This window comes from Camelus bactrianus, chromosome 18, assembly GCF_048773025.1.
Source record: "Camelus bactrianus isolate YW-2024 breed Bactrian camel chromosome 18, ASM4877302v1, whole genome shotgun sequence".
Taxonomy (NCBI): Eukaryota; Metazoa; Chordata; class Mammalia; order Artiodactyla; family Camelidae; genus Camelus; species Camelus bactrianus.
Genome location: NC_133556.1, coordinates 23031194 through 23057672, shown reverse-complemented (window position 1 = coordinate 23057672; position 26479 = coordinate 23031194). Strand labels below are relative to the sequence as shown.

At 52.9% G+C, this 26479-nt stretch overlaps 1 protein-coding gene across 4 annotated transcripts in view; it reads right to left on the bottom strand.

Moving 5' to 3' along the window:
* Window positions 1-726: 726 nt before the first annotated feature.
* MYH11 (myosin heavy chain 11) overlaps window positions 727-26479 on the bottom strand; it is a 105770-nt gene continuing 80017 nt past the window's right edge. For 2 of the 4 annotated variants that reach the window (XM_074346292.1, XM_074346293.1), the window contains 22 exons: window positions 24860-24991; window positions 24562-24768; window positions 23477-23614; window positions 22306-22429; window positions 21786-21957; window positions 19950-20162; window positions 18586-18730; window positions 16868-17074; window positions 15327-15431; window positions 15083-15235; window positions 14608-14856; window positions 12654-12866; window positions 12086-12298; window positions 11694-11855; window positions 11226-11354; window positions 10820-10908; window positions 10286-10409; window positions 9494-9702; window positions 8524-8632; window positions 8274-8446; window positions 4092-4130; window positions 844-1085 (listed from right to left, as the gene is read on the bottom strand). In XM_074346292.1, coding sequence (XP_074202393.1) covers window positions 4100-4130; window positions 8274-8446; window positions 8524-8632; window positions 9494-9702; window positions 10286-10409; window positions 10820-10908; window positions 11226-11354; window positions 11694-11855; window positions 12086-12298; window positions 12654-12866; window positions 14608-14856; window positions 15083-15235; window positions 15327-15431; window positions 16868-17074; window positions 18586-18730; window positions 19950-20162; window positions 21786-21957; window positions 22306-22429; window positions 23477-23614; window positions 24562-24768; window positions 24860-24991 — 3297 coding nt within the window. In that variant the 3' untranslated portion in view covers window positions 844-1085; window positions 4092-4099. Of the gene's footprint in view, window positions 1086-4091; window positions 4131-8273; window positions 8447-8523; window positions 8633-9493; window positions 9703-10285; window positions 10410-10819; window positions 10909-11225; window positions 11355-11693; window positions 11856-12085; window positions 12299-12653; window positions 12867-14607; window positions 14857-15082; window positions 15236-15326; window positions 15432-16867; window positions 17075-18585; window positions 18731-19949; window positions 20163-21785; window positions 21958-22305; window positions 22430-23476; window positions 23615-24561; window positions 24769-24859; window positions 24992-26479 lie in introns of all 4 variants that reach the window. The other 2 variants (XM_074346290.1, XM_074346291.1) reach the window with 1 other exon arrangement.

Below are 26479 nucleotides of genomic sequence, written 5' to 3'. Positions count from 1 at the left end.
CTAAAATATTTTTCTGGGCCTTCAGATAGAAAGTCTCTTGACCCCTGCTGGGCGAGGGAAGTTGTGTTTTAACTCAGACGAGGAAATCTTATGTTCTTTGCATTAAGTACCTACTGTTTTGATTGATAAAGATGTTCTTCCTGGTCGAGGCCCTACTTGGGTCCTGGAGCCGCCCACCTGCTTGGAGTCCCTCACACTCCCTCTGCGCTCTTCTCTCTCCTCCCGGCCAGTCGCGGGATCTCAGATGATTCACTTCACCTCCCTAGGCCTCAGTTTCCCCATTCAGTGAAGTAATAACCTTGACTTCCTAGGGTCGTCGTGGGGATTCAAGGCTGCCCGCCCCCCCGCCCCGTTCCTTTTTCTCTGTAGAAAACAGAAAAGCCGACTCCATTCTAGTGATTTATAACCTTTTATTAGTGAGGGTGTCCTGAAGTACAATCGGGGTGCATATAAAACAGTGTGACATTCCTGCTCTCAGCCGTTCGAGCAGCGTCTCCTTGTTAATTCACGTGACTACGGAAGGCACTTGGTCTCGGTGAGCAGCGTGCGTCTGACGGTGGTAACCGGGGGGAAGAGGAAGTCTCAAACCAGGGCCCACGGGACGAGGCGGGCCCATGGGAGGAAGGGCCGGGATGGGGGCCTCAGCACCCACTGTGGTGACTTTCTCCGGGTTTCACGTAAACTAAGTTGCCAGTGACTGATTACCGTGGATACATTTTTCTAAAAGTTCAAAATCTCTGCACCATTCTTGACAGAGGGAGTGGGTGTGTCTGTGTCTCCTGTTGGGTTTTTCTCATTCGGCATGTCATTCACAACTTTGATGCCCTGAAGGCAGGGTGGTGTTAATTTCATCGTGAGAGGTGGCTGTGATGTTTGGAGTCTGAAAACGGATGTAGACGGTGCTAAGCGGAGTCCACTGGGGTTTGCTTCTGTCCTGTTCTGAGCAAGTTGTTTATTCACTGGCTTTGGTTCCGTTGAAATCTGCATCACGAGCGTCCATTTCCTCCTCGGAACCATCCGCATTTTCAATAACTCTGCGTCCTCCAGATCTTCTAGAGGGAACGAAGGAGGTCTCGTTTCCCCGCCTGTGGGTTTTGAGAAAACACATTTCTTTAGGACAGAAATCTCCCTCGAGGTTGGAAGAGATTTTCGGACAGGGCAAAAAAAAAAAACAAAAACAAAAAACAAACACACACTCAAAACAAATGAGACGCAAATATTCAGGTGGACGAGAACAAATCCTGACTAGTCTCAGGTGTGGGTACATTTATCAGCTGGAATGGGGGCAAAGTAGGTTTTTCAAAGCAGGACCGTCTGCTTAAAAAAATGTCTGGCTTGGTCACTGGCTCCTGGTCTGCTGTGGACTTCTGTTTAGAAAAGAAGGGAAGAAAGGGCAAGTGGGGGAGACGTCTCCATGGGTTCATTCCTCCCTTGTGGGCAGGTGTGAGGGGAAGTGTTATGTCTGCACCTTTTTGGCTTCAGGAGGAAAAGGGGGAGGGTTTCAGGTTTTCAGTTTGCAGAAGTTGAGAATGATCATCAAGGGTGGCCCTGAGAGGGCAGGAGGCTGCTGAGGGGACCAGAAAGCAGCTATTTGGGTAATGGCTCCGCAGAGCCCCCCACCGCTTTTGTGGAGCACAATTCTTGGAGTGAGTTCCCCCGGGGCGGGGATCTCGTCTGTTTTGGGCTCACCATGGCAGTCACTGTGCAAAGCACAGAATCGGTGCTCACTGAGTATTTGTCAGAAAAATAAGACGTTAATCCAAGGTGTATTTTAGCTCTAGCTGGTAGGACACCCTCTTCTCTCTGTCCCTACCGCTCCCCCATCTCCTCTTGGCTATTCCTGCTGGAGGCCCTGGTCCCCCCGAAGGGAGGCTTTGTGTAGGAGGGCGGGGCAGGCAGGAGGAGGAAGTCAGACCCGCCTGCACTTAACTGTTTGGAAGCAACGTTCACCTTCTTTTCAGTGACCACAGCAGATAATCGTGTTGGGCTCCAGCCATCTGGCCCTGTTTGACCTGCATCGGAGGACAGGTCTTAACCCCATTTTAGGAGGTCTAAGAAGTAAGCAGACTTTCTGCGACAGAAACGACCCACTTGGCCACACAAAGGCTGGACAGAAAAGCCACAAGGGTGAGCCCATCCCAGCTACTGATTCTTCAGTCAAAAGGGACAGCTCAGACAGGTAAGACCAGAGACACGAGCAAGGCCCAGAGATTCCTGATCGCCGAGAAGGGGCTTCCCAACACGAGCCTGTGGGGTCTAGGGGTGGGAGAAACCCAGGTTGGTAAAACCCACTGGGTGCAGCGGATGGTACTTCCCGGGGGGGCAGCGATCAGGAATAAATACTTAAAGTTGTAGCCATTTCCACCTAAAGACTCGGGTCAGCCTCTCTCCCGTCAGAGGGAAGCTTCCTGACCTCCAGCTACTTTAGAACTAACTTTCTATCACTCACCCTCTGGAGGTGACCTTAAAAAGCCTTCACCTTTCTTTAACACCGTGTTCTCCCAGAACTTGGGACCGAGGAGTGTCGGGCATACAGGGCAGAGAGAGGAGCAGCAGCTGCCCACCCACCTCTGTCCTCCTCCAGGTTCACAGCTGGATGGGATGGCCTGGGGCTGGGAGACAGTGCCTCACCCAAGCTTCTAGGCTCCAGCCACTCCTTTTGCCTCTTGGAAGAGTCTGCACTTTCTAACTAGAAGGGTTTAATTGATAAATGCGCTCCCTTGATCTAAGAAGTAAATCGTGCCAGGGTCCCTGTAAACCCCCTGCTCAGGCACCAGTCCTGCAAGTCAGAGTGTTCAGGTTCGGGGGACACTCTTGAAGGAACTAGCTTCAAATCCTGGAGAAAGGTTGACACTGGCTGTATTTGTCACAAGGCCTGATCCTAGAGAATCTGGATTCCATTCATGGATGCAGAAACTCATCTAAGCCACTGTTGACATGCCAGGAATCAGCACAAGAGTATAAGCACCTGCTGCTTTGCAAGGACTCAGTTTCCATCAGCCGGTGGGCCCTACACTCCAGCCAGCCCTAGAGTTCAGCTTATCCTGTGATCCAAACGAGCTGGCTGGAGAGCTGCTCAGAAGCTGTGTCTTAGAGGAACAACACTCCTGCCTAAACCCCCTGCCAAGACCTCCCCCAGCTTTAAGTATTTGGGTCACGACAGCAAAGCTGAGATTCTCCAAGACAGAAGACAGACACAAGACAGGGCTTGCTGGGCCTCTCAAGGAGGATGAGAGGGAAGCCAGGCCCCAGGGGGCTAACTTCACGTGTGAAGACGTTGTTAGAATCCCAGAGAAGCTGAGGCCTCTTCACCCTGTCTTGTGAAGGCCCCCATGTGCTCCGTGGGTCTTGGGTGTCCATCCCCAGCCCACGAACACATGCCTGTGAGGCCTCCGGGAAAGGCTTTGCCCGGCCCGCACTGGCCGTGGTGGCCGGCGTGGCCCACGTGCACCGAGGATGCAGTTAGCAGCTAGGCCTCGCTTAAGCCTCACGCAGCCCAGTGGTTGTGAGACATCGGGGTGAGAGCTTGTTTCCTTCGCAGATGTGTGTGAAAACCCCACCACGGGGGGCATATTGCTGGGCCTCAGTCACCATGACCCTGTGCTGTGTTAATTCTGACTTGTGAACCAGACCAGCCAGAGGGAAGCCATCCTCCCGGAAGGTACCCAGATGGTGGAGCTGTCACACCCACTTAGTGCGGTGTCTGAACCAGACGAGGGGGGACAGCACCGCCGCGTGTCCTCGCAGTGGAAGAGGGGCCTCGCACGCAGGTAAGAACCCTCTAAGTGACACAAAGCCTCTAAACTCTGAGCACGCGGTGAAAGGACACATTAGTGCCACGTCATACGCCAAAGCAGGAGGAAGGAATAAAGGGGAAATGGGTCCAGAGATGAGGTTCCCTTGTGTCAGTCTTGGTTTTGATGAGAGACAGTTTTGAACTAAGATATCCAGGCCTTCAGATTTTGTAGGAATCTCAGAAATTTGCAAGGGCTAAAACAACGGGGTGAGGACAGACAGGGAGGGTGCGTTGGCAGAAAGGAGATGGAAACCAAGAGCCACACACATGAGCCGCGAAGCTGAAGGCATGATACCTGGTGAGTCATTGCGGAGTTTCCTGGGGGAGGGGACCTCTGAAACAGAGAGAGAGAGCCCCCCGTGGTTACCATCTTCCCGCTCAAGTGCGTTTTTAAATCATTAGAGGCATTTGCTTCAATTAAATAATTAAAGGCACTTTAAGTCAATCTTACGGCGGAGCACCTGAAGCCAAGAGCTATTGACGAGGCTGGCACATAGAAGGACGCCTTTTCTTTTCTCTCTCTCTCTCTCTCTCTCTCTTTCAATTAAAAAGCAAATTTCTATCCTTCAGAGCTGCTTTTAAGAACGGAAATGGTGTCCTCTCACTCTGCATACCTGTCAGGAAGGTAAAGGAATCTGAGTATGCTAGTACTAAAGAGACTTGTGGGAACAGAACCCAAACAGATTCGGGCAAGGAGCCTGCAGCAGCCTCTCGCTTTATACTCTATCTTCGTGGCCTTTTACGCCCACAGTGGAGGTGGGCACCTTTGGCAGCTCACGTGGAGATGCCTGGCAACATGCGAAATGATGGATACGTTGGTCAGGCTCTTAAGAACAGCTTGTGTTGAAATTTATCTGGCTGGTGAAACTTGCTTTGTAATTCCTTGTTCGCTGAGGAGCTGGCTGGGCTTGCCAGCCTCACTCAAAGCTCCAGGGCTTGATTTTGTGTTTTTATATATCTACAAGACTCAGAGAAGGCAGAAAAGGTAGGACCTGGCTTCTACCTGCGTTTACATGTATGTTCATATTAAGTGTAAAAAAGGGGTGGTCTGATACCAGCCTGGACGGCCTCAGAAGGGTTGATTGTCTGGGGTGGAATCCAAGGGGATGGTGAATGTGGGCAGCAAGAATCATGGGTCCCAAGAAAGGGAGCAGTGACAACAGAAAGGTGAGAGAGCTGGAGAGGCTGACTGCTTCCCCGCCACGTAGACCGCCTCTGAGGAAAGGCAGTGTCCATTTAGCAGCAGAGTGAGGTCTAGGGGGTGTCTGTCGGTGGGGACACACCACCCCTCACCTTGCATAGTCAGGGGGCTCCTTCCCTAATCCCTGTCCCCTGAATCAGCTGCTCTCTTCCCCCTTTCAAAAGGGCTTTGGGCTTTCCCCTTGTCCCATGCAGTGGTTCTCAGTCTGGAGTCAAGATGCCAGGTGATTTCAGAAGGTTCCTGGGCACACCATGAGTAACTGAATTGCACAATGAGAAAGGCATTCCCTTTTCAACTCTTAAAGACATCTGATTATGTCGAAGAATGTCTATTTGGTGCTGATGTCTTCCGTCATCTCCTTTTTAACTGAGAAGTAGGCCTTCAGGTCACAGTCATCAATCTGTGGCCACAATAGCTAGAACTCACTGTTGCTTTGTTTTCACTGTGTTTAATTTCGTTGTGACCTGTCGATGCAAATGACACTGGTGTAACAATACAGGGGGTGGTAAGAATCACTTGTAAGTAGATACATGTATGATTCACACAGTTAACTTCAAAGGAAACATCAAGGCAACATAAGTGTAAATGGTAAGAGGCTAAGGCAAAGTGGCAACGGTGGGATGAGAATGAGGTTGGAGAAACGTCATCTCTGACTCCGTGACTGAAGGTTGACTCTGTACCCAGCACTATCCTAGACCCTGGGGGTGAATAAGCAGACAAAACCTCTGTGCTCATGGGCTTGCAGGCCTAGACTGAGGACAGACTGTAAACGAGATAAATAAAATAAATAGCAAGTTATATGACGATGGGAGGAAGAGAGAGGAGAGCTGGAGGGAGTAAAGTTGGAAATTACAGACAGGTAGGGAAATTCTAGTAACATGGATGAGTAAACACCTGAAGGAAGGAAAGGAGGGAGCCAGCTGTGCAGGGAGCTGGGGGAAGAACAGTCCGGGCAGGGAGAGCAGCTAGTGCAAAGGCCCTGGGGCGGTGTAGGACGAGGTGGAGGTGGAGTGGTAATTTAGGGGACAGAGGGCAGAGTTCATGTAGGGCCTAGTTGAACCATTGTGAAGATGTTGCTTTGGTCTGAGTGGGATGGGAGTCAATGGAAGGACCCAAATGAAGGAAGGACACGCTCCAACTTAATTTCCATTGAGCACAGACTATAAGGGGGTCAGCATGGGAGCAGAGAGGTCCAGGAGGTGGCTGAGAAAGCTGTCTAAACGGGAGGAGAGGGCAGGTGGGACCAGGGTGGCAAGAAGTGGATTCTGGGGGTACAGCATTTTTTAAGGGAAAGTTGGCCAGATTTCCCAACAGATTGGATATAAGGTGTAAGAGAGAAAAATAATGACCACAAGGCTTGTGGCTCAGGTTAGCGGCAGCTTGGAGCTGGGGTGGGCTGTGAGAAGGGCTGGTCTTGGGGTGAAGGGGCTCAGTCAGGGCTCAGGCTGGGGCATGCTGGGTGTGAGCTGCCTGTTAGGCATTGAGTGCAAGTGTCAAACAGGTCGGGGATCCCAGGATTCCAAGAGGTCTGGGCTGGCGATAGAAACTTGGACGTCACTAGCCATAGATGGGGTTCTGAAGCCACCAGACAGACTGAGATCACCTAGGGAATGAGCAGAGATGGAGATGAAGAGAGAACCAAGATGGCGCCCTGGGCAGGCAGAGGTGGGGATGGAGAGAGACCAAAAAGGTGGCCTGGGCTGTCTGACGGCGGTCAGGCTGTGAGACACGAGGTACCTGCAGAAGAGATGAAGGTAGGCAGCCAGAAAGGTGGGAAGGAAGCCAGAGGAGTGCCCAGGAAGGGCAGCGAGGAGAAGCAGTGAGCAGCAGCACGTGCTGCCGAGTCAGGCCAGGGCTGAGGACTGACCACTGGGCTACAGCTTCGTGGTAAAAGACTCCAGGGAAGTGGGGTTAGGAGGCTTGTTCAGCTGACAGAATGTGCCTCAGTGAGAGAGAAGATGTGCACGGGAGGAGGGCAAGACTTTCTAGAGCAACATCCTCAAGTGGACAAGAAGGGGAGCCCAACAGGGGTTGGCCTCAGCTGGCGCCGGACAGTTCAGCACAGAACTGGGGGGAAAGTAGACGAAACGAGCAGGGATGGAGGGAGGCGGGGGCTTGTTTATACTTAGTGAACGTTTCTGGCTTCCCGTTAAGCAGGAGGTGAGGCCATTAGCTGAGAGTGAGGACGGTGGAGACAGTAAGTTTAGGGAGGGTGAAAAGTGAGAGGATACGGGGGAGGTGGAGGTCCAGGCAGCACTAGGGGGTCAGCCTGGTGTTTCCAGGCGCAGTGGCAGCACGCCTGTTTGCTTTCCCACACCACTCTGAGCTGCAGAAGGTGGGCCGCTGGGTTTAACCTGTGTTTTAACCCAGTGAGTACAACACAGCAGGAGGGACCAGAGTGTTGAGGATGTGGGAAAGGCTGACCGTAACCACAGAGTCTCACCCGAGGGAGGATGAGCCGAGGGGCTAAAAAGACCCCAGCGGAGACACAGGAAGTGAGCCAGAGAAAGGTGATGGCAGGCAGATGGTTGATGGTCAGGCTGGGGCTGAAAGTTAACTGGGAAAGCCCAGGGAGTGGCGGGCTCTGGAGGAGAGAGAGTCAGGGACTGGAGAGGCTGGATCATCCACCTGGAGGGTGTTAGCGAGTGTGACAGGAAGTTCAGAGCTGAAACATTCAGGGAAGCAGGTGGACTGGGGGATGGGATGGAGCTCAGAGGTACAGAGGCCCCCAGTCCACCTAAGGCAGAAGGTCTTGGCTGGATGATGGCACCCCCGGGGGACATCCGGGGACATGCCACTGCGTCTAGTGGGTGGAGGCCAGGGATGCAGTGCAGCATCCTACAATGCACAGGGCAGCCCACGATAAACAAAGAATTGTCCAGCTCCAAACATCAGCAGTGCTGAAAAACCATGATTGAGGGAAAGGTGGGGAAGAGAAAGTCCAGAGAAAAGGTTAAGAGAGAAGGGATTCTGCAGTTGTCGAGGATGCAGTGAAGAAAGAGTTCAGGAGATGGAGATGCTGCCTCCTCCTTCTCCTCACCAGGAGGATGGGATGTGTCGGTTGTTAGAATAGGAGGCGTGCTGCTCAGTGTGATCTGGCCCCACCCCCGTCCCGCACCCGCTGGCTGGCGCCGCGTCCCCGATGCTGAGCAGGAAAGCCGCCAGGGCTTTGGGGAGAGGGAGGCTTTGCGTCGATACCCCGAGTCTCTGCGGGTGCTCCAGGCTGACCTGCGCGCCCGGCCCACGAGACGAGGCCCCCGGGGGTCGGGCCCTCACCTGAGCTTGCTCTTGAGCGCCGTCACCTCGCGGCCCATGGCCTCGTTGCTCTCCGTGGCCTCATCCAGCTCCCGCTGCAGCTTCCTGCGGTTGGCGTTGATGCGCTGAGACTCTTCCTCCGCCTCCTCCAGCTGCCTCTTGAGTTGCTTGACCCTCACGTTTCCTTTCTCGGCCTGTCAGGGAGTGACCTGGGGGTCAGGGGGGCCCCGTGGCCAGGCAGCAGGGCTGGGCGGGGCGGGGGCGCGGGTACCTGCTCCTTGTACTGCTCTGCCATCTTGCGCTCCTCCTCCACCTGCAGCAGGGCCTCCTTCAGCTTCTTGTCCTTCTGCTTCAGCGACTTGGTGGCCGCCTGCTTGTCTCTGTGCATACGGGGCGGGGAGCGGGGACGGTTCAGAGGGGGAGGGCCTCCCCTGCAGTCGGTGTGTAAACCAGACCGGCACCATACCCACCCACTGTGGGCGCTTTCCCGGAGCCCAAATCAGGGCTCATCCCTGGAATAGTATTCGTCCAGGGAAAGGAACGAAGTGCTGACACCTGCTCATCACGGGGGACCCTGAAAACATGCTCAGTGACAGGACCAGTCACCAGGGGCCTCCTGCTGTGTTGTTCCATTTTACAGAACATCCAGAATGGACCATAAAGACAGAAAGTAGATCCATGGTTGCCTCGGGCTGGGGATGGGAGAGGGTGATGGCTAAGGGTACAGGGTTTCCTCCTGAGGTGGTAACAGTGTCCTACAGTTGACTGTGATGAGCGTTGCCTATAAACTGTACACTGAGAGCCACCGAGCTGTACACTTTCAGTGGGTGAGCTGTGTGGCATGTGAGTCATCTACCAGAAGAAAAAGGCATGCAAGGACTCCAGCCCTAGCTGAGGGCCATGAATGCGCTGTGACCGCACGTATTTAAGGGAGAAGACTTCCCATGTTTGCGTGTGCTGAACAGCCTGACGTTTTGTGTCCCTGTTAATGTGACATCCTGCACACACAGGTTAGGTAAAGGGATGTGAGCTCCTGGGGAGCCTGGCTGATGTCAGTGAGGATCCAGGCGAGGGCACGCACCTTCCTGTGTTCTCACTTAGCTCTCCCAGCACAGCTGCAGCGTGGGTACCACTGAGCTCATTTCTCAGCCCAAACTGATGCCCAGAGGGGCTGGCTGACCCCCAACACCCTGCCACTCACTGGCCAGCAGGCTGTCATTGGGGTGCTGGTCCCGTCGTACCTGGCCTCCTGCTCGACCTGCTCCTCCAGTTGTGCAATCTTGGCCTCCAGTGCTGCAATGGTGGACTTGAACTTGGATTTGACTGCCCCCTCCATCTCCTGCAGCTTGCTCCGCAGCTCCTTGTTCTGCCGCTCAAGCTGCTGCCGCGCGCTCTCATTCTTCTGGGCGGTGCTGCGCTCCGTGGCCAGCTCGTTGCTGAGCTGCTCAGCCTGGAGAGGAGGGTAAGGTCACCAGGTGGAGGGCACAGGGGGCATAGAGGTGATCAACTGAGATGAACTTCCCCGCAGTCCCCAGCCTTTGTCTGCCTCTGTGTGAGTCCCTGGAGCTGGAGCACCCAGGAGTCCTCCCCCTCTCCTCCAGCCACCAGCTCCTTCCTAGTCATCCTTTAAGGTTCAGCTCAAGAGACAGCTCTTCCGGGCAACATCCTAGTGCCACCCGGGCTCCCTGGCTCTAGGTCACACAATGGTCCCCATCGTGGAGCTGGTGGTGCCCAGTGATGTCACTGAGTGCTCACTGTTGATAGGGGCTGGGGAAAGAGCAGGAAGGCATGCATCATCTGCTGGAGGGAACCACCAAGTGGGGACCCTGCAGGCTGGTGCTGAGTGCTCCGAGGATAGCGAGCAGGGTGCTGGCGTGACCGGAAGAGGGGATGGGTACATGGGAGTGGACACGGCGGGTCGCTACTCCCTGTCTCCACGCTGTCATCACCCCAACCCAGGCCTGGCACACAGGAGCCTGTAAGGCATGTCCTGAACCAGGGCAGATCCAAGGCACGTGCTGCCCTGTGCCCACCTGCTGCGTGGCCTTCCGGACGCGGTCACTCATAGCCTCCATGTTGCCTTGTTCTTCCTCCAGCTCCTCCTCCAGCTGCGCGATCCGGGCTTCCAGGCGGCGTTTCTCATCCTGCAGCGTGTTCCTAAGGGGAAGGCAGCAGCTCTGGGGCCTCCAGCCGCCTCCGCCTCAGAGAACTTCCTCTCTTAAAAGAGCAACGCTGTGGAGTTTCCCTCTTTTATAACTGAGGCTCAGAGAAGCTTATCCAGAGTCACACAGCTGGGAAGTGGGGAGTCAGCTGGGATCAGCAGAGCAGGCCTGGGACCAGGATGAGCTCTCTCCTCCCTGATTTCCCGGATGCCTGTTCCCACCCTGCTGTTCACTGAGCTACACCCCCAAATAGGGTATGAAATCTCCATGACCCCCATCACGAGCTCAGCTGAACATTGCATCATTTTCAGCATTAAAATGGGGTCCAGGAGGCTCTCCTGTGACTGTCTCTCCTTCATCATCTGAGTCTAGGGACCACCCCCTTCCTCCCCATGCGGCTCATACCTTCCTGACACGCTGCTGGCCAGCTCTTCGGCCAGTTCCTCCTTCTCCAGGTCTGCCTGTTTGCGAGCCCTCTCGGCTGCGGCTAGATCCTGGATGGTGGGAGGCGGTGGGGAAGGAAACCTGTTGTCCGCCAGGGAAGGACTGAATCCCCTGCCCCAAGCATCCACCCTGCTCATGTCACCAGGCCCCCAGCAGTCTCCACGGCCACCCTTGACAGTGGCTCTGCCTCCTCTGAGCCCAGGGGGAGGCCTGCAGATACATCATGGAGAAAACCCCGTGTCTCTCCCTGCCCTCGCTACGGGGTCCACCCATGTGGGATGCTGGACTAGGGTGCACAAGCCTGGGTGCCCAGGGCTGCTACCACAGTCTCCCCACCAGGGCTCTCAGAGCCAGGAGAAGTCTTCACCTCCTGCAACTGCATGAGCTCTGCTTCCAAGCTCTTGGCTTTCTTCTCGTTCTCTTTGGCCGTGGCAAAGATCTCCTCCCTGGAGGCACGGGCGTCTTCCAGCTCTCTCTGGAAGTCCTTCATCTGAGCCTGCGTGAGTCAACAGGAGGGACAAGCCAGGAGGTCCTTACTGAGACCTGCTGCTCAGATTGCCTTTCTGTGCCAACACCTGGAATTTCCCACGTAACCACAGAGCCCTCAGCCTCAGGTGGCCAGGTGGCTGCTTGGGGGCACCATTCTAGCTGGGCTCAGCCGACCTAAGGCATGGTGATGTGACCTGAGGGCTGCGGCCAAATGCCCGATGACAGTGCCCCACCCAGGGCTGGAAACAGCCACCAAAAGCTAAATGGTGTAGAACAGGCAGCAGCGACCAAGGGAGGCCTGCTGCTGACCCGACTTCCCTCGCCGCGCTCTCAGGGCATCACCCACCTGCAGTTTTCGAAGCTGCTTGATGGCTTCCTCCCTCCCCTTGATGGCCGAGTCGGCCTGCAGCTCCAGGTCTTTCAGATCCACCTCCAGCTTCTTCTTGGCCGCAGCTGCCAGGGCACGCTGCTTTCTCTCGTTTTCCAGTTCCGTCTCGTACTCGTGAAGCTGAGCGAGGAGAGGGACGTGCGCTGGGGGGCAGGACCGCCCCTCGGAGCCCTTCCCCCTGCCGCAGCCTTGACCCAGCGCCCAGGTGAGCACAACCACCTGCGAGGTGGGTTTCTCATCCCGTGCTCACAGGTGAGAAATCAGAGTCTCCAGGAAGTGGCGGTGGAAGGAAGGAAGCAGGCCGCCCCATGTCCCCTTCCCCCCACCCTTCCACCCCCCAGATGGATTACCTGCCTCTGGAGCTGCCTCCTCTTTTCTTCATTCTGCTCATCCCGGGCCTGGAGATCTCGCTCGAACTGGCCCTTGAGGGCCTGCATGTTGACCTCGAGCCGCAGCTTGGCGTCCTCTGTGGCCTGCAGCTCGTCCTCTAGCTCTTCCAGCTGGGTCTTCATCTCCTCCATCTGGGTTTCCAGGGCCCTCTTGGACTTCTCCAGCTCATGGACCTTGTTTACATGAGGGTTGACTTTGTGAGGATGGTCCAGCCACCCCAGTGACAGGCAGTTCATCAAGGTCAAGGAGATGGCTTTTGCCACCCACAGGATGTGTGACCAGGAGTCCAGACCAGAGCCTTCCTCAGAACCTTGACTCAGATCCCCACCCCACCTGCCCCACACCAAGTGCTGTTGGCAGCCAGGCTCTGTCTTTGCACCAGCCTGAGGGTGCCTTCAGTTCCTGATGGTTGCTTATCGTGAAAAAGGCACAGAGCCAACCACCCCCTCCCCGACCATGGACTGAAAAACAGCAGAGAGGGCGGGTGGGGGAAACCTGGACAAGCAGAGACGAAGAAGAGCGACTTACGTTCTTGCCCACATCATCCTTGGAGCTAACCAGATCCTCCATCTCGGCTTTGAGCATCTTGTTGGTCCTCTCGAGTTCCTCTTTGGCTTCCAAGGCCTCCTCCAGGGCCCGCGCCAGGGACAAGGCCTTGGTTTCCTTCTCCCTGGCTTCCGCCTCGGCTCTGTCCCTTTCATCCGCATATTTGGAAGAGATGGTTTTCTCCTCGGCTAACAACTGCAACACAGCAGAAGACCCAGAGGTGAGCTCTAGGCCTGCCCGAGGGTTGGCTGCATTTAACTGCAAACACGGGGAAGGAGCCACTGAATGCATCCTGGTGCAGGTGGAAGTAAGTCTGTGGAAACAGTTTACAATAGTCCTCACCAACTTCTAGGTCACCCTAATGCAGAGCCAGCATCTGCTGCATCTTTGTGCTTTGAAATCACTAACGCTGGTTAGAACGTACTGCGACTGAGATCAGAGTGACATTTAATCCTGCCAGAGGCCAGTTATTCCTCTGTTGTTTCACGGCCACAGTAGCTCCCTCACAGAAGTGCCCTATGAGTGCGGTAGGCGTTAATCTCATCTTCAGAGAGACAAAGTATATGTGGTCACATCCAAAACCCAGACGGCCTGAATTCAGCAAAGACAGGTAAATAACAGGGACTCCCAGACAGCAGTCAACACACTCTCCACTGGATGTGACAGGAAAAGAAAAAAGCAACGTCAGGCCCTCGACCAGATAATGAAGCAGCAGATTAGGAGCAGTGAGGACAAGCCTCCAGCGCAGAGGAGGGATGGGTGACGGAAGCCCGGCACTGAGTCCAGTCGGGGAGGGGCACTGAGCCCCCACACCCCAGGCATTGGGCCTCAGAGTACAATCCCAAAATTGATTTTTGGAATAAATCCCAAGTCACTTGTTTTGTTTTTTTTTAAGGGCATTACCGGAGATTGAACCCAGGCCTCTTGCATGCTAAGCACATGGTCTACCACTGAGCTATGTCCTCCCCTACCTGAGTCACTTGTAAACCAAATCATATTTATTAAATCTGAGTAAATACCTGAAAAGTTGGTATTTAGAGGAGTCTGGGTCATACAGGTGTATGTATTTATCAGAACTCAGTGAGTGTACACTTAAAATGTATGCATTTCATTGTAGGGAATTTTACCTCAAAGGGAGAAAAATTATTTTTAAAAATGAATGCAGGGGGAGGGTACAGCTCAGTGGTAGAGCACATGCTTAGCATGCATGAGGTCCTGGGTTCAATCTCCAGTACCTCCATTTAATAAATAAATAAGCTAATTGTCCCCTCTCCCCCCGAAAAGTTCAAAGAATGAAATCTATATAAAAAATTTTAATGAACCGTAGTTAATGTGCAATGCTGAGGGATCAAGGGGCAAGTGAGCAGATGTCTAATTTGCTTTGGAATGCATCCAAAAGGTGAGATGCAGGTGACAGGGACAGTTCACCCTTACAAATAAATGTGTGATAAAGTCTGTATGGTGCAATGTTCGTGATCGAACCCAGGTGATGGGGATACAGGTGTTCCCTGTACAAGGCATTCAGCTTTGCTGTGGGCTCAAAATTCTTTGTAACAAAATGTTAGGGGAAAATGGTATTCAAAGGGTAGACGCTAAATGGAATTCTCAGTAGGCACTCAATAAATGCTTGTTAAGTGAATGAAATTAATAAGCCTTGTTTCTGATCTGGGCTAGAAAGCACTGCATGACTGGGTTTCTGGATGGCCCTCAGGGTGGTGGGACCTGGAAGGTCACAGCTGTCGAGGCCCTGCCACACTCCCCATTCTGACCCAGGAGCCCTCCTGTCTCACCCAAAGCAGGCCAGCCCTCCATCGCCCCCCGCTGGAGCAGGGGGGGGGATGCTGACCCACAGCAGCCACACCGGCTGCTTTGCAGACCCACCCCCCGCGCCCCAGTCAGTGTCTGTGAACTGAGCGGAGGGCCCCTCAGCCCCTACCTGATCAAACTTCTTCTGCTTCTTTTCCAAGTTGGACACCAGTTGCCGCTGGTTGTCCAAATCGACGACCAGGTCGTCCAGCTCCTGCTGAAGCCTGTTCTTGGTCTTTTCCAGTTTGTCATAAGCAGCTGCCTTCTCTTCGTACTGCTGGGTGAGGCCCTCGATTTCCTTCTGGAACCTCTTCTTGCCCTCTTCCAGGGATTCCACAGTGCTGGCAAAGTCCTGCAGCTTCTTCTTCGAATCGGAGAGCTGAAATGGCAGTGTCCAGGGTGGGGTGAGAGGAGGGCGGTGAGGGAGTCCCATCCCTACCCCCTGCACCCTGAGAATCACTCTCCTGAAGGTTGAAGAAATGCAACATCAGGGGAAGCCGGCGAGCCAAGCACACTGGCGCCAGCGCTCACCCGTCATCACACCAGAGCCCCCAGGCTACCCTTAAGGGCTCAGGCCCAGAGAAGCGAGGACACGCAGCCAGCACCTGGATATTCAGAGTTGAGATGTGGCGCTCCAGGTTCTGCTTGGCCTCCATCTCCTCATCCAGCTGGTCCTGCAGGCTGTTCCTCTCATCCTCCAGCTGGCGCAGCTTGGTGGACACGTTGAGCTTCTGCCGGGTTTCTTCCTGCAGCAGCTCCTACGAAAAGGACATGCGCGGAAGTCCCAGGGACCCACCCCCAAGAAGGTCGTACCCCAGGTGCCACTCGATGACACAGCATGATACCCACCTGGGTGTCCTGGAGCTGGGACCCCAGGGACGCCACGTCCTTGGCCAGCTTGATGGCCTTCCCCTCCGCCTCGTTGAGCATCCCCGTGACACTCTCCACTTCATTCTGAGGGTGCCGAGAGACTGCCGTTAGTCGGGACCTCTAGAACAGGACCCTCGTTAAGTAGGAAGAGCCCTTTTAACTCATATGACGGGCCTTGGGGTATCCACTGATTGAGAAGTATCCCTGAGCTAGAGGGCTGGGTCACAGTCACTCAAGTTGCAAATCCTGGCTGTAAACTCTGCTTCTAAGACCCGGTTAGAGCCCTAGGCTCTATTGACTGGGCCCTGATCCCTCCCGAGGTGGGGAGATGAAGCAGCAGGTCTGAGGGTCCAGACACTGAGAGATGGTTCAGACGCATCTGCCTCTAAAGCTAGAGAAGAGGTTGCAGGTGTTACCTCCACTTCCAAGGGCCCCACCCCTACCACCCCTCTTCCTCACCCCTACTCTTTGCCCTTTCACTGACCCTTATGGCAAAACCGAAGACTCAGACACTAAAGGTAAAAGCCCTCTGCCTTTCTCTGCCTTTTACTGCAGGCCCTGGTATCTCTGAGCAATTCCTTCTGGAGATACTAGCTCACCATCCGTGCTCACTTCCCATTTACAATGAGGCTATCAATGATCGTGACCCCACTCCTCCGGGACATTGCTTGTACTGGGATAGCAAAACCCCTGCGCTCACCTGGATGTGAGAAATTCATACTTAATGCTTCCCTGTCCCTCATCCCAGGCTGTAAGCACATTAAATATTTATCAAAAATATTCCGTGAAAGGAAAGACACATTTGGCTATTCAAAGCTAATTAAAACCAAAGACAAACAGGCCACATCATTCTTCAGCTTAAAACCCATCAGTGGTTTCCCATCACTCAGAGTAGAGACCAGAAATAGGGCCTTGAAGGCCCTCTGTCCTCTGGCCATAACCTACCTCACCAGTCCCATTTTGTGCCACACTTCCCTTCCCAACTTGACGCTGTAGCTCTGCTTGCCTTACATGATCGCTTCTAATTTCCCACATACCACTGAGCCTTTGCACATGCTGTTCCCTCTGCCTGTAAGTAGATAGACTTCTACTTATCTGTCAGACTACATGTCCATCTTAGGAAAGCCTTTCCTGATTCCTCCTCCTGCAGGCCAGGCCCCCATATATTTACATTTATTGGATTAGCCTCCCCTTTCCAGCATCATTTGACATTCATTTGTGTGGTTATTAATGTCTTTCTCTCCCCTAGGCTGGAGTCTTCCTAGGGCAGGCACAGGGTCTGTCTTCTTCCTTACATTGTATCTCAGGATTAAACACAGTGCCTGGCATACAGCAGGCACTCAAATACTCATTGAATGAACAGATGAGGGTTTTGAAATATTAAATTGAACAGGGCAACCATCTCATCTCCCCGTGGAATGTAACTAGAGGAAACAGACTGGCTCTGCAGCGCAAGAGGCTTCAGTTGGCTGGAGGAGCTCCGTCCCTCCCAGGGTCGGTCCCAGCGACACCCGCCTCACCTGCAGCTTGTGGACCTTGTCGTTGAGCTCGGCCCGGGCCCGCTCCCCATCGCTGCACTTGGACTGCAGCTCCTGCAGCTGCACCTCCAGCTTCTTCTTCTTGTGCTCCACCTCCTGCTTGGCCTGGCTCAGGACCCGCAGCTCCCCGGACAGGTCCGCATTCTCCTTCTCCAGCGTCTGCTTGTTCTTTTCCAGGTTGGCCTTGGCCTGGCCAGAGAAACGGGGGGGGGGGGGGGGGGGAGAAGGCATTATAGCTGTGGCTGGGAGAGCGTTTTAAGATACGGACCTACGTTGTTGGGGAGTCTTCCTCTTTCCTTTCCCTCCCTCGGGGTAGGTCTGGGGACCTGTGCTCCCCACCTCAGGGAAGGGACACATAATCACCAGTGAGACTTTTTGGATTCTGTTTTCTGAAAGCTCAGAAGTTACAAACTGGCATCCCCTGGGCTACAGCCAACCTGCCATCATGTTCTGTTTGATCCATGCAGTGCCTTCTAACACTTTAATAAAGAAACATCACATAAAAATCTGGATTCCCAGGCTTCTTTTTTAGAAAATCTCATGTTCCATATCAAGACTGGGTGGTGGTTTCCCTAATGAATACATTTGTCAAAATTCATTGACCTATATACACTGAAAATTGCTGAATTTTACTGCATGCACCTCAATAATTCTGACTTTCAAAAAACAAACTAAAGATCTGGAAACAGGGGTCTTTCCCTCCTCCAAGGCAACAATCAGCTGGACCTGCGTAGCAGCTGGCCCTGTAAATGGGGCAGTCAGGCTCCACTTGGCCCCAGTCACCACCACTCCCTACTGCCCATCACATTAATCATCAAATGTACACTGCTCTTTCTGTGAAAGTTAAGAGGAAGTTATTTTACCTAACCAGCTACTGTAGGCACGTGTGTTTCCCTAAGAAAAAAACCATGTTTTGGGAAGAAGCATGCAAAAGGAGGAGGCTTCTCCCAGGGCTGTAGGGAGGCAGAAACAAGCAAGAGAGAAGCGTGTGGGTCCCAAGAGCAGAGGAAACAGCATTCGGCTCCTCCTCAGCCCCCAGGAAGGTGCTATGCAGTGCCCAGGCAGCCTCAGAGGCCATTCCTCTGTCCCAGGCATGACTAAGCACTGCTGGGACCTCGGACAGGGACAAAGTGCCTCTTAGGGTAGCAGTGCATGCGGATAAGCAAGGGCCCTGGGGGACCTCATGGGATCTGGACTCCCCTAAACCCTTTTTTCCAGAACAGTGACAAAACTACCCATGTGTAAAGGAAGCCAAGGTAGGAATGATGTCACCAGTTTTCCCCAACAATCTGAAAAGTGCTCAGAGGTAAAACACAGACAGCCCTCCTTTTCAGTGCTCCTGAGATGGTGGGCCGGCCTTCCCAGCCCGCTCCTGCTTTGCGCAGGTCAGAAACGGATGCTGTCAGCTGGTGGTGCGAGCAGCTCTTTCCAAAGAAAGACTGACTAGCTGTGTGACCTCTAGGTGCTCTGGACCTCAGTTTCTTCGTGTGTAAAATGGGCTTGTCCATATCCCATAGGGTGGTTGTAAAGATGACTCGACAGTGTGCAGTAAGCACTTAATAAACGCAGGCTGCTATCACTCCTTAGAGACATTATAGCTCGTAATTGGTCTTAGTAAGGTCCCTGATATGTAGTTCTTTGAAGCTGTTGACATATTGCTCTTTTTATTTTGTTATCACAAAAAAGGCGTTGCAACTCACCCTCTTGAACTGCTCCAGCTGCTCAGTGAGCTCCTCCACAACCTGTGTGTGCTTCTGCCTCATCTCCTGCACCTGGGCCTCATGGGACCGCGTCTCCTCGTCCAGGGCCTTCTTCAGCATCGTCACCTCCTGCTCCCTCTTGGCTCTGGGTGGGAAGAGCACAGTAGGTGGCAGCAGGGGGAGACGGCAGTTCACCTCAGACAGTGCTGCACAGAGAACGAGAGCTTTCCCAGGACCCTGAAGTCTCCATCACCACCCCCTCCCTGGCTGTGTGTTCTCGGTGAGTGACCTACCCTCCCTGGACCTGGAATCTCCTCAGCTGCAAAACGAGGAGCATTGCTACCTGTCCAGAATCTCCCAGGACCGGCAAACAAATACACGAAATCCAACAAATGATAATGGAAGGTTTGCAAAGCGAATTGCAAAATTTTCTGCACATATGAACGTTAGCTCTTATTTGCCGAGCATGCACTATATGCCAGGCCCTGGCCTAAGTTCTGGGTATATACCATCTCATATAAATATTCAGAGCAACCCTAAGAGGCAAGTATATTGTTATTTCCATTTTACAGATGAGAAAACGAAGGCTAAGAAAGAGTAAGCAGCTTGCCCAAGGTGTTAAAACCATTGTGTGACAGAGCAAGAATTTGAACCCAGATAGTCTGACTCAGAGCCCCTGCACTGGGCCAGAGGGAAGGGAGCAGGATACTGTGCTGGCTTCTAGGCCCAGGTAAGTGATACAGCCGAAACCCGAAATGTGGGAAATAAATTCCAATGCTAGCACAGTACTTGACACAGGGCGCTCTCAAAATACATTGGTGTATTTGTTGAATGAATAAATGACCTATTTCACTAAAGGCAGCATTCATTATCTAGCAGGAGACCCATTTTTTTGTGGTGGGTTTTGTTTTGGTTTGGGTTTTTGGTTGCTATTGTCTGTCCGCCAGCCAGCAGTGACTCTCCAATCAAAGAGCCATCTGTTCAATATTATTTTAAAAATTTAACACAAGTTATTCACACACAATTGGAGACTGGATGTTGGGGATTTACTTATTATGCACACTAAGTACACACAGGAAAAAGTCAGGAATGAAATTCCCCAGAATGTCAACTGTGGTGGGACTGCGGGTGATGTTTTTAGTATCTAACTCTATAGTTTCCAAATCATTTTTATTGAATATGTCCTCCTGTTATGATGCAAAATAAGATTGAAAATAAACACGCTTCTATGAGTTAAAGCCAAACGCAATCAGGACAGTACATGTCGGGCCTGAAGAACCCTGTGACTCAGGATTTGCTCAGGTTTGCTCCTTCTCCACCATCCATCCCTTCGGTGCGGCGGGACAGCAGGGCCACCCTCTCACCTGAGCTCCTGTTGGGTGGCCGTGCTGTCCAGCGTGTCCTCCAGCTCTGTCTTCAGCGCCTCCAGCTCCTCCCCCAGGTCCCGTTTCTGCTTCTCAGCCTTGTTCCTCGCGGCCCGTTCTGAGTCCAAGTCCTCCTGGAGGTCGGAGATGTGACCCTCCAGCTCGCGAATCTTCTTCAGGGCGTTGTTCTTCTGAGCGATCTCATCGTCAAGCCTGCCAGAGACAGGTCGCTAGAATTAAGACCCTGGGGTCCCGGGCCCCCTACAGTGCATCCCGCAATGTGGCCAAAAGTGGTTTTCTGGAACCAGCCATTTGTGTTCCATAGATGTGAAAACATGTTCAACTGTGTCCCAAGACACATGGCAGACTCCTTGCTAGGCTGGACTGCTTGGAGATTTATGTAGGACGCAAGTTCCAAGGTCTGATGTAAAAAAGCAAGACATGTTGCACAGGCATGTAAGTGTGTGTATGTGTGAGAAAGAGAGAGGCAGAGACAGAGAGAGGCAGAGACAGAGAGACACAATGCAAGGCACTGGTCCTAGACTAGCAGAGTGCCTTGTCCACAGTAGGAGCCTAATAGATGCTTTCTGAATGCTAGACAATCATTCTTCCCTGGCAACTACTGGTTCATTCCTTCTTCCATTTGCTCAGTGTCTTGAGTTCTGTTGCATGCAAAGCGTTTGGCCAGACACTGCCTGGGGGGATTTTAAAACCAGGGGAGGGAGTGACTGTGGGTCAGAGTGGATGGGGGAGGCACTGCCTGAATGTCACGGAAGGGAGCTCCCTCCTGACCATGGTGGGGCTGCCTCCGGTTTTGTCCACAATGGATGGAAAGGGATTGGTATGAGGGACGGTACAAGGTGGAACTCTGCAGGGTGAGGCAAGGCGGGCTCTTATATTTACTGTACTTGTGAATGGGCAGCAGCAAGGGAGGAAGCTAACCGGTTAGGTTAGGGTCAGACTGTGGAGGGCGGGTGGCTGTGAGGGCCAGGCTGAGGAACCTGGCTTTTCCTGCACAAGCCAGCAAAGTTTTCTGAGCACGTTCACAACTTGAGTGATGTCTTTGGTCCATCACCTGAGCACTGGCATGTGGCACAAATGGGCTGAGAGAGCTGGCCAGGAGATCAATCAGGAAGCGAATCCCAGCTCTACCTCTTAAAAGCCGGGTGACTGTCACTGTCCCTTTGCCTCCCACCTCAGTGAGTGGAGGTAACAGCAGACACCTGGCCAGGTGTCTGCAAAGATACTGCTTGAAGAGAGCTTAGCATACGGTGAGCAAGTAAATAACCATTAGTTGCTGTTGCAGTAGCCCCAGGGGGAGGCCCTTAGAGTGAGCCCAGCTAAGAGCTGGGAGAAGAGGGGCACAGAGGAACAGGTGTGGGGCACATCTCACAGGACGGCCCGAATCCGAGGGCTGCTGCACACTGCGCAGGGAAGAGAAGTGGGCAGACACTAGGGAGGAGACTGGCATTCACAAAAAGAGGGACCTTAGACAGAGGGGGCGGGCATAGGAGGGACCTCCCAGCCTCAGACACATGGTGTTTAATATGCTAATGGAACTAACTCTGTGTGCAACCAGGAATCCGGAACCAGGGTATAGACAACAAAGGCTGGGCACCCAAGAGGCAGACATGCTGGGAGCAGGGGAGCAGAGAGGATGAGTTTGGAGGGAAGAAAAGAAAATCAAAGCAGAGGTTCTGGAGGTGCCAGCAGGCCAGGCCACCTCGCAGGAGATGGAGGCCTGCCTGGAGGAGGAGGAAGACTGGGGTCCCCCTGCCCATCATCAGGGACCCTCAGGGCATGTGAACACACAGGACAGGCCTTGCCCGCCTCTACCTGCTCAGGGCCGCCTGCAGCTCCTCCTCCTTCTTGGCCAGCTGCATCTTGAGCTCGGCGATCTGTGCCTGCAGCTCTGCGATCTGCTCGTGTAAGTCGCTGGCCTCACCGTCCATCTTCCGTTTCAGCTTCTCCAGCTCCTGCCGGCTCTTCTCCTCCTTCTTCAGCCGCACTACGACAAAGCCAGGGCCCTTCAGGAGGTGGACACTACCAGAAAGACCCCTGGAGGACCAGCCTTTCCCTCAGGCATTTCACACAAGGAAATTCACAAACATGAAACTCACACACACACACATACACACTCGCTGGTAACTGACCCGCTCACGCCACTGTCTTGTGGAAGGAAAGTCAGTCCTGGTGACAGGCACCTTCTAGAATTAATGTGTGTGTTCACCAAGGATGAGTGGCAGCCTGGACAGGGTTGGCCCTCTCTTGCAATAACCTGCTGTTTTTAAATTTCCTCTCTGATTTTCCCAGTTTTAAAATATCCACTCAAAGTCTCCCTGGGTAGCCGTTCTACCTTCCAGTTCTGAAATCATAGATTCGTGCTTGTTTTTCAGCTTCGTAAGATTTTTGGCTTTTTCTTCCTCTTCTGCAAGATTTGTTGTTAAGTCACTAATCCTCTCTTCAAGAAGTTTTCGCTCCTTTTTGGGGGGAAAGAAAAAGAAATATTGTTCGTTTTTTCCTTTTCTTCAGGTTCTACATTTCACTGTTAGTAATTTCCAAATCAACAGTTGAAAGGAAAACCCATATTATTCCCATTTAAATGGGAAAAGAGAAGTTTCTTAACAATAATAATCCCCAAAGATTGGCCACTCCCCACCTCTGGCATTCATGTCCCAGGCCCTCTTTCCTACACACAGGCTGGCTCCTCCGCACCTCGGGGCTCTTGCACAGATGGGACTATCTGCCTGGGATGTGCCTCCACCCCATCTCCCTTTGACTGCCCCTCACTCTTCAGGTTCCACTTAAATGTCACTTCCTCCAGGAAGCCTTCTGTGAATCCCCCACCTCCATCCCCTAGTGCTCTGCTCTTAAAAGATGGTGAACACCTCCTTCAGAACCCTGATCACAATGGCAATTAATGGTTGTGTGTATGATTTCCTACTTGCTTTTTCACTAGAATATAAGCCCCAAGAGGACACTGTCCTCCTCAGACACAGGGCCTGGCTCACATTCAGTGTGCAGCTGACATCCAGCTCAAAGGACTAAAGGTAGCCTGCCCTCACTGGGGCTGCTTAGAGGTTACTGACTAGGGTGACCTACTCATTCTGGTTTGCACTGGGATTTTTCTGGTTTGGGGGCTGAAAGTCCCACATCCCAGAAATCCCTCAGTCCCAAGACAGCTGGTCCCCCTATTGCTAAGTGAAAGTGGTCTGTGAGAATGTGGGAGTGACCCCTGAATCTCAGGCACCTAGCCTGCCTGCCTTTGCACAACTTGGGGGTTCCATTGGTCATGGTGTTTATGAGATTTGCTCTGTGGCAGCCCTGGTGCTGGTGGGACCACCAGGGACCCTCTCCACGGCACACCTGCATCCAGACAGCAGTCACGAGGCCACCACATTAATGCCAGAGGTAACCATTTGCTCAGCCTTCGGTATCTTGTATCTGGCTAAAAAAAGGGAAAGTATCTGGAGTCCTCAGCCCTGATGAGCCTGCCATTTTAACAAAGGTGTTCAACCCCCGCTCACTTTTGACAGTTTATTGTTCTGATCGTCCATGACCAGGATATCATCCTCCAGTTTCTTGATCTTGGCCTCAGCCGTGACCTTCTCAAGTTGTAGCTTTTGCCTCGCAGCTTCCTCTTCCTCCAGCTGTTCTTCCAGGTCCTTTTGTGGGAGGAAGGAAAAGAATCACAGCCTTCCTTAAAACAAAGTCACTCTCCTGGAGCTCTGGGGACCAATTTAATCCTGAGGCTGGACCTGATGTCCCCCAGGGCTCTGCAATCTCCTTTCATTGGAAATAAAAGGTTTGAGTGAGCCACTTTGCTTCAGGGAACCTCAGTCTCCTCATCTGTAAAATGGGGACAGTAGATACCATGGTGGTTTTAAAATATGTCCACAAGTTCTTTGATATTCGTCCCTGCAAGAGGTGGAGCCTAATTCTTCTCCCTTTGAGTGTCAGCCAGACTTAGTGTCTTGCTCCTAACAAATAAAATCAAGAGGAAGTGATGGAGTGTAAGTCAGACATCAGGCTGTAAAAGGCATTGGGCGTTCTCCCCTGTTCTCTCTCTTGATTCACTCCATCCGGGGGAAGCCAGCCACCATGCTGTGAGGGCACTCAAGCAGCCCCATGGAGAAGCCCACAGAGTGAGGAACTGAGGAGGCCTCCTGCCAACAGCCATGTGAGTGAGCCACGGGGACATGGGTGCTCCAGCCCCAGTCAAGCCTTCAGATAACTGCAGCCCCAGCCGACATTCTGACTGTGACATTCTGAGAGGCTCTAAGCCAGAACCACCCAGCTAAGCCACTCTCAAATGCATAACTGTGTGAGATAAATGTTTATTATTCCAAGCTGCTAAGTCCTGGGGTGCTCTGTTCTGCAACAATGGCTTACTAACTCAATTACGCCTCACACAGGGTTGCTATTGTGAGAAAAGGTATTTGCACATGAAAGGCAGGGCAGGAGAACAGAGTGGGCAGATGGCCATTCCTCTCCAAGCCTTAGTCTCTTTCTCTGTCTGGTGGGAACACATATCATCAGATGCACCTCACAGGCCAGCTGTGAGGGCCAAATGATTTGGTCTCCACCAAGGGCAGCCTCTGCAATGCCTTACCAGCATCTGCTGGGCCATCTTCTTCCTTTCTGCCTGCAGCTGCTGGCCCCGGTCTTCCTCCTCCTCCAGGCGGGCCTCCATCTCATGCAGGATCTCCTCCAGCTCCTGCTTCTTGGCCGCCAGCCGGACCCGCATCTCCTCGGCCTCAGCGTACAGCTCCGTCTCTGCCTGCAGCTGCTCCTGCAGCAGGTTCTTCTCCTCGGCCAGCTGCACATCGAGGGTGGGGAGACGGCCAGTGAGCCCCACAGGAGCAGGCGTCCAGGCCTCCACAGCCCCAGCCATGCCCCCGGCCTGCTACCTGTGAGTGTTTCTGCTCCAGCTCCTTGAGCTCGCTCTCTGCCTTCAGCTGCCGCTCCTTGGTCTTCTGCAGCTCATCCTCCTTGGCCTGCATCTCCTCCTCCTGCCGTGTCACCTGCAGCAGGGGCTTCACCTGCACACACGGGATCAGCCCATCACTTGTTTTCATGGCACAAGGGATATACTCTTGTCATAAATGACATCAGTGATTCTCAGCCAGGGACAATTTTACCCAACCCCGCAGCCCCTAAGGGGACATTTGGCAATTTCTGGGGACAGTTTTAGCTGTAATGACTGGGGTGGGGGATGTTCCTGGCATCTAGTGGATAAAAGCCAGGGATGCTACTAAAATTTTAGAATGCACTCGACAGCCCCCACAACACAGCATTATCCATCTCCAGATACCCACAGCACCGAGGTTGAGAAATCCTAAATTAGAACCACGGAAAAGTGCAAAGTGAAAGGAGAAAGTCTCCCCTCCCTCAATTTAGTCCTGTCCTGAGAAAGCACCACTGCTGACAAGCCGATAGGTTTTCTTCCGAAGAGAAAAGAAAAGAAAAAAAAAATCCCCCACACCCTACCTCCCCAAAGTCATTATTGGCCAGCATTCCCTTCTAGCCTTTTTTCCTACACCTTAAAAAAATATACCTGAGATCATGCTGCCCGGTGTTTCGTGCTGCTGTTATTACCAAAAACAGTAAGATAATCATCACACCCATGGTGTTCCGTCGTTTTTACAACTTGATCTTTAGCTAACCATCATTTTTAACACTTGAAAAGTATCCCATTGGCAGATGAGCCATCCTTCATCAGTCCGCCAGGGCTGGGTGTTGAAATTTTACTGTTGTAAATAAGGCACAGAGAATGCCCTTACTTCTTGATTTTTAAAGATTTCTGATGGTTTTCTTAGGAGAGCTTTCCAGAAGTTGGGTCGGTGGAGATGCACATTTCCAAAAAGCAGCTTCCCCTCCCTGCTCTTCACCCGGCTGACTCCTAACTCTTCGTGTTCAAGCCCCGCCTGGCACTAGGGAACCCCTGGCAAACACACTGTGCCTTCCTTCCTGCACTTACCCTCGTCTGCCATGAGGTACCGGTTCCTGTGATCACCTATTATCTGATCCCCCCCTCAGCTAGAATATTCAGGAGGCCAGGGTATCCCCAGCACCGCAAATGCGCCTGGTGCACAGTGGGCACTCAGTAAAGAGTTGCTCAATAAAAATGTAAAGTTGTGCCGGTGTACACACTGCGGGGCACCTAAGAGGAGGTGGTGTCTATCCCAACAGAGCACATCTTTGTGCAGCTGGCTCAGGGCAGCCAGCAACGCTGCAAGAACAAGTTACACCTAGAGAAATGAACAAGGGGTACACACAACAAGCTGGATGGAGGGATATCCAGAGAAGGATGCTTTGGGGACAGAGCCCATCTCAAAACGTAACATACTGGGTGACCCCATGTATATAACATTCTTGAGATGACAAAAATTATAGAAATGGAGAAGATGAGTGCTTGCCAGGGGCTATGGAAGGAAGTGGGTAGGGTGTGAATGGGCAACAGGAGGGGTCCTGGTAGAGATGGGAAGGCTCTGGATCCGTGTTAAGGTCATGGCTGTCATCCATATCCC